This window comes from Ictalurus punctatus, chromosome 9, assembly GCF_001660625.3.
Source record: "Ictalurus punctatus breed USDA103 chromosome 9, Coco_2.0, whole genome shotgun sequence".
Lineage (NCBI taxonomy): Eukaryota > Metazoa > Chordata > Actinopteri > Siluriformes > Ictaluridae > Ictalurus > Ictalurus punctatus.
In genome coordinates, this window is record NC_030424.2 from 8559353 (window position 1) to 8572059 (window position 12707).

The 12707-nt window shown below is 38.7% G+C and overlaps 1 protein-coding gene across 2 annotated transcripts in view; it reads right to left on the minus strand.

Annotated features, from left to right (window-relative positions):
• The window catches only part of tecpr2 (tectonin beta-propeller repeat containing 2), a 46772-nt gene that overhangs the window by 29593 nt on the left and 4472 nt on the right, over positions 1 to 12707 (minus strand). For both annotated transcript variants that reach the window (XM_047157548.2, XM_053682505.1), the window contains exons 2-6: positions 12391 to 12631; positions 12171 to 12299; positions 8248 to 8379; positions 5380 to 5537; positions 612 to 918 (exon numbers count right to left, since the gene is read on the minus strand). In XM_047157548.2, coding sequence (XP_047013504.1) covers positions 612 to 918; positions 5380 to 5537; positions 8248 to 8379; positions 12171 to 12299; positions 12391 to 12630 — 966 coding nt within the window. In that variant the 5' untranslated portion in view covers position 12631. The remainder of the gene's footprint in view (positions 1 to 611; positions 919 to 5379; positions 5538 to 8247; positions 8380 to 12170; positions 12300 to 12390; positions 12632 to 12707) is intronic.

The window sequence follows — 12707 nt, forward strand, 5'->3', positions numbered from 1 at the left end:
TCTGGGAGCTGGGTTGTCAGGTTCAGCGTATGATGCCTGCTTATTGCAGATAGATACGCTGCAAATAGGAAATGCGCACCATTGATAAATTGTCTACCATAGAAACACTGAGATAAAGAAGAAAAAAAGAGAAAAAAAACCCTTTCCTGTGTCGTATTACAGTTCAGCTCTGTATCCATATTCGTTTAGGATGTGATATCAGTTAAATCCGAATGCCATTCGTATTAGGTCTTCCCCATAGTATAAGAAATGTCAGAAGGAATGCGTCAATAAAATTAAGATTTTTTAAAAGGGCACTTTTGCACCCAGACTATGGCACATTTTGTACAAGTTTGAAAACTTGTTTCTAACCCTGGAAGAGATCTCTGATCCAGTTTAAAAAAAAAAAAAAACACACACAAAAAAACATTAATCTAGTGTTTGTTTCAGGGGACAGTGTTGATCACAGACTATGTGGAAGCGATCCGTTCCTGGTGCTGGACACTAAAATAACTTCTTACTTTACAGGACTGTAGTATTTGGGCCAAGTGTGAAATGCGATCGGCAGAAATTCACTTGAATTCTGTAAAATTACAAAAAAAAAAAAAAAAAAAAAAATTCCCACAGTGTACCTGATTGGTACAGTCCACTACATAGACGCTGTACTCGTTCCAGCTGAGCACCCAGCCCTCCTTGAGGAAGCAGGTGACGAGCCCCAGCTGCCTGTCAGTGGGCCGGTATGCGCCACTGGGGCTTGAACGAGGGAAGAGTTCGAACTGAGGCACGTCCTGGTTAAAGAGCGGCTTGAGTACATGAGTCTCTTGTACGCGCCCACGCACATCTGTTCTCCAGAGACGAAGGCCTGGCCGTGCCGCGTACACCAGAAGGTCACTCTGCTTGCACAGAGCAGGCTGAAAACAGGCTCCAAACTTGCCGTTGCTTCGAGGGAATAAGAGAGCAGTTTAGTGAACACAGAGTGTGCCTAAATGGTCTGATAACTGCCAAAAAATAAATAAAAATCGGGGAACACTCTACACAACTCAGTCAACAATCAGATTATATTTAGTACTGTTGTTAAGAGGTCGAGCGATTGATCGGTTTTGCCGATAATCGATAACCGGTTGCTGGAACTGAAATTCACACAGATATAATTTCTGGTTGCGTCCATTATACAGTACGAGAGAGACCTCTAGAGGCGAAATAAAAACCATCACTGACAAATTTTGACGTGTTATTTGAAGTGTTTTTTTTTTTTTTTGTGGATGTATCTAGTTTTATTTGTTATTTGGAGTGTTATTTTTTCGTTCAGTTTGGATGTATATCTTTGGTTTACGTTAATATTTATAAATATTTAATATATTAATATTTATCTCATTAAAAAAAGTACAGTACATTTTCACGGTACAGTCAGTAGTGTTTATTTTTGTAATAAGTTCAGCAATATTTTACTGAGTGTAATGTTTTCATTCAGTATCGATTTTTTAAATTAATCGGTTTATTAATCGGTAATCGGAAAGGTACTGCCCGACATAGTTATCAGTATGGGTAAAACCCACTTTCGGTCGACCTCTACTGTCATTAGTAACGGTTATTAATTTTACAGTTTTTAATTAGAATGACATTTTCCTGTACTGGGGTCACTGCTATCATCATCACTATTAAAATCAAGCAATTCATAAGTATATTAAATACGGCTGATAGATGTAAAAATATTTGTTTTCCTAACATTTTCTTGAAATACTTCTTTAAGTTGTCTCTACTTAAAATCAAAGACAAGACAATATTAGATTCAGGAAGGGGCATTTCAAGATTGTGACACATTTTATTTGCTACCAGCTGCAATTGTGAAAAATCACTGATGGTAGATTGTGCTTTAAACAATTAAATGACAAATTCCAAATACCACCACTTGACATAAGTTTACACTGATCATTAGTGTAAATGTATTTTTCCTATAATGTGTGACATTCGGCTTGCAGTAGGATTTCTGATGAGTAATACAGCGATTTGGATAAGGTTGGAGACAGAAGAAATTAAAATCCCATGACTGAGGTGTATATAGAATTTCGATTTCAATGTCATGGGAAGTTATTTTAAGAACAAGGCAGGAACTTGATCAGTTATTTCTGTGGTTTCACAAGCTTATCACATTCCTGTAGTGCATCCAAGGTCATATACAGTGGGTTCAGTTTTTGAACCTTTGTGTGTTATAAATTCAATCTACACACAAAAAACGAGTCGAAAACAAGTAGTTTTTTTTTGGAGATTTTTCAGATATACTCAAACTCAAAAACTAAAATACAATATATGACCATAACTATGTGAACACCTTACCATCACATCTATATGTGCTTGTTAGACATCTCATTTCAAGACTATTGGCAATAATATGCCCTTCCTGCTAAGATCTGAACCTAAAACAGGCTCCACTCTTCTGAGAAGTCTTTCTCCAAGAATTTGGAGTATGCCTGTGGGAATCTGTGCCCATTCAGTCAAAAGAACATTTATGAGGTCAAACACTCAAGTTGGAAGAGAAGGCCTGGCTTGCAATCAACGTTCAGTGGGGTTGAGGTCAGGTCTCTGTGCAGGACAATAGAATTCCTCCACACCAAACTCATCAAAACATGTCCTTATGGACATCGCTTTGTGCACAGGGGTACATTCAGACTGGAACAGGAAAGGGTCTTTCCCAAACTGGTGCCACAAAGTTGAAGCACACAATTGTCTATAATGTCTTTGTATGCTATAGCATTAACATTAACCTTCATTGCAACTAACAGGCCCAAAACCTGAAAAACATCCCCAGACCATTATCCCTCCTCCACCAAACTCTACTGACGGTACTGTGCATACAAATAGGTAGCTTCCGCCTGCCATCCACCAAACCCAGATTTCTCCATCAGACAGTTAGTGAGGCATGAGTCATCCCTCCAGAGAACATGTTTCCACTGTTCCCGAGTCAAGTTGTATCCTGCTTTACATCACTCCAGCCAATGTGGCAAAGGTGGCATCCTATGACAGTGGCATGCTTAAAATCACTGAGCTGCTCAGTAAGATCTGGGTTTGGTGGATGGCAGGAGAACGCTACCTACCAGAATGCATAGTGCCAAGAGTAAAGTTTGGTGGAGGAGGGATAATGGTCTGCCAATGTTTGTCTACGGAGACTGCATGGCTATGTGCTTGATTTGATGCACCTGTTATCAATGGGTGTGGCTAAAACACCTGAACACAATTAAATAATTAGCATGGGTGTCCACATACACTGTATGGCCAAAAGTATCTCATTAAGGTATTCCGACCCTTGGATAATGCACTCCAAATTGAGATCATGTGCATGATGTTTGCTTTGATTGTCTTGAGATGTATAGAACTAGACTGCAATCCATCTGCGGCAAATTCAAACGATTGGACACGATTTAGAAAAACAACCAAGCCGTGAAGTCCAAGGAACATTCTGTACACCTCCACGACAAAATTGCGTCGAGACGCAGATCTGGGCAAGAGTATAAACCACTGCCAATGATGTGAATGTCCCAAGAAGCACAGTGCACTCCAACCAACCTCAGTAACTGGGTTAGAAAGACCTTGGACAGGGAGGTGACCAAGAACCCAATGGCCACACTAACAAAAGTGCTCCACAAGGACGGGAGAACTAGAAGTATTCGCTCAATTAGGCCTTTACGGTAGAGTGGCTAGACGGAAGATAATCCTGAGAAGAAAGTATATAATGGGCACATAAAGACTCTGACAGCTTGAGGGGAAAAGAACTCTGGTCTGATTAGAAAAATGTAACCCTTTGGGACTAACCCCAAGTGCTACATCGGGCAAAAACCAGGTACCTCTCATCAACTGGATAATCCCATCACTACAGTGAAGCATGGTGGTGGCACCATTTAGTCTAGGGGGTGCTTTTCAGTGGCTGGAACCGGGATACTGGTCAGAATTGAGGAAAGTATAAATGCAGCCAAATGCAGAGAGATTCTTGAAGAAAACTCCACAGTGCACAAGACCTCTGATCGGGGTGAAACTTTCAGCATGACAATGACTCGAAGCATACAGCCAAGACAATGCTGAAGTGGCTTTGGGACAAGTCCTTGCGTGGCTCAGTCAAAGCCCAGTCTTGAACCCAACAGAAGATACGTGGAGAGACCTGAAGATGGTAGTTCACAGACACTTCCATAGATGATCTGACCGAGCTTGAGAGGGTCTGCCAGGAAGAATGTGACTAACTGCCCAGACCCAGGAGTACAAAGCTATGTATTAACCAAGAAAACTGAACGCTGTAATTGCTGCCATAGGTCCTTTGACAAAAGTACTGAATAAAGGGATTGAATACTCATCTAAATGAGAGATTTCTTTATAGACATTTTGCCAAAATATCTATAAACTTGTTTTTTCGCTTTTTTCCATTATAGGTTAGGGTTTATGTGCGTGTGTAGACTGATGGTCAAACCACAAAAAAAAAAAAAAACAACTAAATGTAATTCTAACACTATAAAGTGTTCAGGGCTGCAACAAACGATTATTTTCATAATCGATTAGTTGGCCAATTATTTTTCTTCTTGTTCAATTAGTCAATTAATCGGATTGGCGGGGCAAACTTTCAGTATCATTTTTTCCATTTATTTAAAATAAAACCCACAAACTGTGTGTTACAAATTTAAATTTCAGACGAGAACTTTACACAACTGTTTGTCCAATTATATAAGACTGAAAAGAACCCAATACACACAGATACACACCAGAATATATATTATTCATTTAGGACTGTAGTTTAATTCAGTGCTTTTTGTGCATCCATAAATACTACTGTATAAATACTTATATATGATATAAACTAAGTATATAACTAAGTATATAAACAGTAAACTGACAAAAGTTTTATTCTTGACTCTGGTCATTATGTGCGTATGATGTCATGCGCCGTCAACTAGGAAGCGGTTTATACTTCCGGGTAGTAAAAAAAAACAAAAAAAAAAAACGCTAGTGTTCCATTTGAGATGATACTACCTTTCTAAAATACATACACTGGAAGGTAAAGTACGCAGTACATAGTGTAAGTGTAGAGTACGTCATTTGGGACACAACTTTAGTATTTATGCTCCGAAGCGTGTTTTTGGAACAGAAGTAACGTAATGAGTAAACGCACCCCGTCCCGCGCGCAGACCAACTAATCGATAATGAGATTCATCGACAACGATTTTCATAACTGATTATTATCGATTTTATCGATTAGTTGTTGCAGCTCTGAAAGTGTTACAAAACTGGAGGGGTCTAAATAGGTTTCGAATGCACTGTACATCTCAAAACTTCCTAAAATCCATTATGGCCATAAAGAATTGGCCCTCACTACGCAGTAACATCCAGATAAAGGAGAGACGTAGAGTTAGTTTGTCTTACCTTTTTCGGGGTTTGGTGCCCAGCTTCTGGAGAGATTGTTCTTGAGTGTTAAACACGAGAGAACGCTGACAAGTAGAAACAAGAAGAACTTTCTGACTATATTCCAGCTGAACTATAGCTGACGGCTCTTCTATCAGCACCACCGGATTGCACACACCCTGGGACACACACACACACTTTAGATCAACATTAATTTCAAACTCTAGCTGAAATAAAAAACCTAACAATTTTTATCGTAACTTGATGCATTTCCAAGTGGGATCACTTTTTACTTGTTTATTGCTTTTTAACAGCATGTCAGCAACGAGGCTATGTCATAGCGAGTCCAGGGTAAAGAATACCAGATATACAATTTACAGTTGACAGAAACAAATCAAATGCATTCAGCTGGTACCTTCCTACATTAAACATACATGTCTCTGAATAAAACCGTCATCTGATGGTACCAAAGACTTTGCAGTTCAGTAGGATATGTTTGATAGTCAAAGGCATTTAACAGGAAGGACATAATGGTGGCGCTTCACCTGTCATTAGAAACCCATGTGTGGTCTTGACCCAGCCGGCACCTAGTGAACACGACCTGGTCGTGCCTAGACTTAAAGTTAGGCGAGGATCTTGTTTTTAAACTGGGGTTTATTTCATCCAATTTATTATCGTCGCATTCGTCCCATTCTGTCTGCCATTCTTTACAGATGTACAAACTTATTAATGGCCTGAGGTCAGAGGGTTATATTTGACAGTCCGAAATTTCCAGGTTGAGGGCTCCTTAGCTGCCATGTCTGCTCTCTCATTGCCAGCCAGACCACCATGACCCAGTAGAAGATGATGTTGAGGTTTTCCTTCTGTAATAGATCTAGTTTCATTCAATTTTTGACGATTATGGGGTGGTCTGTATTTTACAGACTCGGGCAACTTGGCGGCATTGGTTAATATTTTCCACAGTTAACAAGCAAAAAACGCCTACAGCATGCTGATCTTGACAAGTTGGGTGCCTGTGTCTGAGACAATATGAAAAACCTGACAATGCCCATATGTCTTGTTCCATGTCACAATTCTGTATCATGTTAAGATATTCACAAAACTGATTCCCTTAACAGTCACTAAAACTTAGAGGTCGACCTATTGATTGGTTTTGACGATTAATCAGCAAGGATAACCGATCGGTTATCGGCACACTGATAGTCCACATGGATAGCTTTTTCCGGTTGTGCCTGAGAAGGTTCCACTGTCATTATACAGTATGAGAGCGGCCTCTAGAGGAGAAATAAAAACTATCACTGACAAATTTTGTTGTGTTATTTGAAGCATTTTTTAAATTCATTTTGGATGTCTCCATTTTTATTTTCGTTATTTGAAGTATTACGTTTTGGTTCTGTTTGGATGTATATCTTATTTACTTTAATATTTATTCATAACTAATATACATTAATATTTATATACATATATTTCATTTATATCAATATGCGGAACAGACTCGGACACAACCACGTATGCACATTAATAAACACAGCAGTGCCACACAGAGATTCAAAATCTCTAGTCGTGTGATACTTTAGTTAAGACAATGCTAATCAAACTAGCTCATCAGAGATTATATGCATTGCTCAGGTCTCCCTAGTCATAGAAAAAAATAATATAGGACCAACTTTGTGGTTTTCTAGGAATGCTTCATTATATACCAACAACCCCAATTCCAAAAAAGTTGTGACGCTGTGTAAAAAGTGTAAATATATGTAAACAAAAACAGAATGCAATGATTTTGAAAATCTCATAAACCCATATGTTATTCAGAATAGAACATAGAAAACACTTCAAATGTTTAAACTGAGGCACCATCAATGCTGAAAGGTATATACAGGTTTTAGAGCAACATATGCTTCCATCCAGATTCCATCCCATCTTTACTTCTGAGAGACTCTGCCTCTCTAAGATACTCTTTTTATACCCAATCATGTTACTGACCTGTTGCCAATTAACAATTAGTTGCAAAATGTTCCTCCAGCTGTTTCTTTTAGTAACACTTACTTTTCCAGCCTTTTGTTTCCCCGTCCCAACTTTTTTGAGACGTGTTGCGGCCATCAAATTCAAAATAACCTTATTTTTTTCTTAAAATGACTCATTTCCTCAGTTTAAAGATTTGATATGTTTTCTGTGTTCTATTGTGAATAACATATGGGGTTATAAGATTTGCAAATCATTGCATTGTGTTTTTATTTACATGTTACACAGCGTCACAACTTTTTTGGAATGGGGTTGTACATTCATATGCATTTATTTTGAGGTTGCACTGCATTTGCTCTATAAGCTCGAGTTATTAATGGATTGTAACAGAAAGATTGTTTAATTTGTTACTGGTTAATTTGATTGTGTACTGTTGACTAATTATGAAGTGTTTTAATAAACTATCAATGATGACTTTGCACTTAAGAGAATGGTTTGTGGGAATTTTTCCATGCACTTATGATAGTCTTATCAACCGAAATAAGGTCTGTATTTTTATAACGGCGCTTGGATATGTTGGATTTTATTACATTTTTGACAAAGTTTAAAACAAAAAACATTATTTTTCCCTGTACACTCTTGCATGGTGGTGTTGTCAACAAAGACGGGCAAACATCAATACGAAGGAAGATTGAATTTTGTATTTCAGGTGATGTATACTGATTAATCGTGTACAATATGTCCATTGACAAGAACGGCTATTTTAACTAAAATAATTAGATCTAAGGACTCTGTAAGAAAAGGCACTGTGACAGCACATTGTTCAAAACATATCTGGCATTGGCCTAAAGCACAAATCAGCTTATAAATATTACTATCTAGGAGAAATCCTAGGCAGTAGTCAGAAAGCTAAGGACAGATTCTCACCTGGTCCAGGTCCACAGCAGAATAGACCACTTTCCCTTTATCATCACCAGAGAAGAGTTTCATGCCATTAGCGCTCCAGGCTAATGCAGTCACTGTGCTCTTGTGCAGGCCGACGACATCGAAGCGTCTCAACTGAAAGCAAGATTTATACACAACCATAACATTTTGTCAACTTAAACCAAACGTAAAACAGAAAAAGACTTAATATGCTATCGCTCCTATACTAAAAACTATGCTAAATATGCTAAAGCTTCTATACTGAAAACTGTACTATACTTCTATACTTAATATGCTATCGCTCCTATACTAAAAACTGTACTATACTTAATATGATATCGCTCCTATACTAAAAACTATACTTCACTTGCATAAATTGAAGCAGAAAACTGCAGACAGATGACATGCATAGCTTTCAAAATTTTGTTTGGTTTGCCCCAAGCAGTTTCAACATCTCTGAGAAAGACATCTTAAGGTAGGCTATGTGGTAAGCGGAGACCATTGTTTAGGTCATATGTTATGAACAATATTTTTACGTAGATGCGAGTCATACACGCTTGTTATGATTTTGCTTCTGACTTCATGAAACGGATTAGGGAAAATGGCATATGGTTAGCGGATGATCTCGATTAACACCAAAGCGTAAGTGTAGATGATCCTCACCAGGGATCATGATAAACAATTTTATTTAAATAAGACACATCGTTTATCTTTTGAAATTCTTTATACCAGTATAACTTATGCAGCCACAAAAATAAGTCAATTCCTCTAATTATTATTTACAGACCCCCAGGGCCATATACTGAATTTCTTAGTGAATTTGCAGACTTTATCTCAAACCTGGTTGTTTCTGAAGATAAAGCATTAATCGTCGGTGATTTTAATATTCATTTTGATAACCCGGAAGACCCTCTGAGAACAGCGGTTGTGTCCATCTTAGATTCAGTAGGGGTTAATCAGAGCGTAATCGGACCTACTCATAATGCTGGTCACACCCTTGACCTCATACTAACATACCGATTAAATATAGAAAATATTGTAATTTCTCCGCAGTCTGAAGTTGTCTCAGACCATTATCTTATCTCGCTCATAATACGTATTGATCAGAATATTTCCCTCCCGCGTAAAACGTACATTCACATCAGCAACGGCACCGAGCTTCATAAACAGCCTCCCAGAGACATCAATTAGATCGGGATCACCGTCTGATCCGATAGACCTCGATCAGGCGACTGGATGCTTAGAGTCAACACTCCGCTACACGCTAGATAGAGTGGCTCCACTCAAAAGGAAATTAATTAGAGAGAAAAAGCTAGCACCCTGGTATAACGATAAAACACGTACCTTAAAACAGACCACTTGACAATTAGAACGTAAATGGCGTCAAACCAAATTGGTAATATTTCAAACAGCATGGAAGGAGAGCCTACTGAACTATAGAAAATCTCTTAGCGATGTTAGAAAAGTCTCTCTCTCCACCTTAATAGGAGATAACAAAAACAATTCGAGATTTCTATTCAACACAGTAGCAAAATTAACTAGGAATAAAACCACTACAGAAAGAAACACACAATCACAATCATTACATAGCAGCGAAGATTTCATGAAATTTTTCATTCGTAAGATTGAAAATATTAGATGTGAAATTCAGGCTATTAAATTAAAACCAGGCAGTTTTATAACTAACCCTATAGATGATAATATAGCAATATCAGATCAATGTTTAGAATGTTTTACTCCCCTTAGAGAGACCGAACTAGCTTCATTAATCTCTTCAGCAAATTCATCAACTTGCATACTATATCCTGTACCTACATGTTTCTTTAAACAGATTTGTCCTGGAGTAATTGAACCGCTTTTAAATATAACCAATTCTTCCCTTAGCAATGGCTATGTATCTAAATCGCTTAAACTAGCAGTTATTAAACCAGTGATTAAAAAAACCTGACCTTGACCCCTCTCAACTGTCCAGCTATAGACCAAAATCAAATCTCCCCTTCCTCTCTAAGATATTAGAAAAGGTTATAGCACAGCAGTTACGCTCGTACTTGCATAGGAATAACATTCATGAAATGTATCAGTCAGGCTTTAGACCTCATCATAGCACAGAGACAGCGTTAGTTAAAGTGGTAAATGACCTACTACTGGCCTCTGATCAGGGTTGTGTCTCGCTGCTTGTGTTACTTGACCTTAGTGCAGCTTTTGATACTATAGATCACACTATTCTCCTTGATAGATTAGAAAATGTTTTTTCTAATCAGCCTTTCATTTGATGCTCATGTAGATAATATTACTAGGATAGTCTTCTTTCATCTCCAGAAATATTTCTAAGATAAGAAACATATTGTCACTACATGATGCAGAAATACTAGTTCATGCATTCGTCACCTCTAGACTAGATTACTGTAATGCCTTACTGTCTGGATGTTCCAGTAGGAGCATAAACAAACTCCAGTTAGTCCAGAATGCAGCTGCTAGAGTCCTAACTAGAACCAGAAGATACCACCGCATCACCCCAATCTTATCCACACTGCATCGGCTGCCAGTTATATCTCGCATTGATTATAAAATACTATTATTAACCTGTAAAGCACTAAATGGTCCTGCACCACAGTATCTAAGTGACCTTTTGGTTTTCTATGATCTGCCATGCCTACTTAGATCAAAAGATGCAGGCTATTTGACGGTACTGCGAATAGTGAAGGCTAAAGCAGGGGGAAGAGCCTTCGCTTATAGAGCCCCACAGTTATAGAACAGTCTTCCAATCAGTGTTTGGGACTCAGACACAGTCTCAGTGCTTAAGTCAAGGCTTAAAATGTATTTGTTTACTCAAGCTTGCCCTGACTAGACTTTCTGTTACGCTAAGTACAGTCCTAGAGATCTAGAGATCCTGATCCTTTCTGTTCTCAGGACCTGCCTGATCAGTTTTGGATGTCCTACCTCTGGATGGAGTGCTCATCTACTCCAATTCCAGATTGCTGGAACTACAGCTGCTTCTAAGGCCAAACAGACTTCATATAAAACCATAATGAACTTTTTCACACTATCTGTTGTTACCCAGATGAGGACGGGTTCCCTTCCAAGTCTGGTGCCTCTCAAGGTTTCTTCCTCTTAACATCTTAGGGAGTTTTTCCTTGCCACCTTCGCTACCGGGTTGCACAATTGGGATAAATTCTCACTTTTAATATCTATATACCGTGTTTATATATTTCTTTAAAGCCGCTTTGAGACAATGTCTATTGTAAAAAGCGCTTTACGAATAAAATTGAATTGAATATCTTCTTTCTGATTCGTCCAAAAGTCTGCCAATTCGTCATAATTAGTACAACTTAACTACAATATCTTAAAGCTCACCTATTATGGTTTTTAAACGTGCCTAATTTAGTTAATGGTCTCATACAATAGATTTACATGCATCCAAGTTCATAAAACACATCAACGTGCTCATAATTTAAATTGCAGCCATATCCCCACCTCCCCATCAAAAACGACTCGTTAAATGATCCGCTCAAAGGATTCATTCGAAACTCCTCCTTTCAGACAGCATACTCTGCTCTGATTGGTCAGATGTCCCAGTCTGTTGTGATTGGTCTACCGCTGTCAGCGTGTTTCAAAAAGGAAATGCCCACTATCATAACGAGTTTCAGCTCCATCTGTTTGCGAGCCGATGAAGACCAGAGGCGGGGTTTTTTGTTACAAACCTACGTAGGTTTGTACAGGAAGTAAGTGTGGAGTCACTAACGACTCGTTTCATCTGTTCAGAATCGCTTCCTTCTTTAGGGAGTCAATAACTCAGTTTGTCATGCGCTTTGATTTTTGTAACTATGTATACTTTTTACATTCACAAATAGCTATATAGCACACCACATGAAAGGTAATATTAGGAAAGACCATAATGGGTGCACTTTAAAGCAGACCCTGTATACCTGTTTATTCCTGCCAGGCAGTTGTGACACCAACTGAAAGAGGGCGACTCGGCCTGAAGCCGTACCAACAGCCACCAGGTCATCAAAGCAACTCAGCAGCTTCACTACAGTGATAGCCTCACTTTTCCCCTGTTGAAATCAGACACACGAAAACAACTCAATCACAACACGAAGCTAAACCAGTAACACGCAGTGATCTGAAATAAGTGAGTGGTCATACCTCCAAGTTGTATTTGTTCATCTGGCTTACTCTCCTGCAGTAAAGGTACAGCATGCCGATGCTGCTGCCCACTGCGATGTAGTCACTGCTGCTGTCCAGAGCCGTGAGATACACGAGGATGGAGCGGAAGCCTTTCTGGACTTTAGCAGGGATGGAGTTCAGCAGGTAGTAGAGGGGGCAAAATTCCCTCAGGGGCAGATAGGGTGATTGAGCTGCCATGGTTCTGTGATCCTTCTGCATACTGAAAATAAAAACACCACATTTTATGGAAAATAAGGTAGCAGTACATCTTATAGGAAAATGTTTTATGGCAAGTT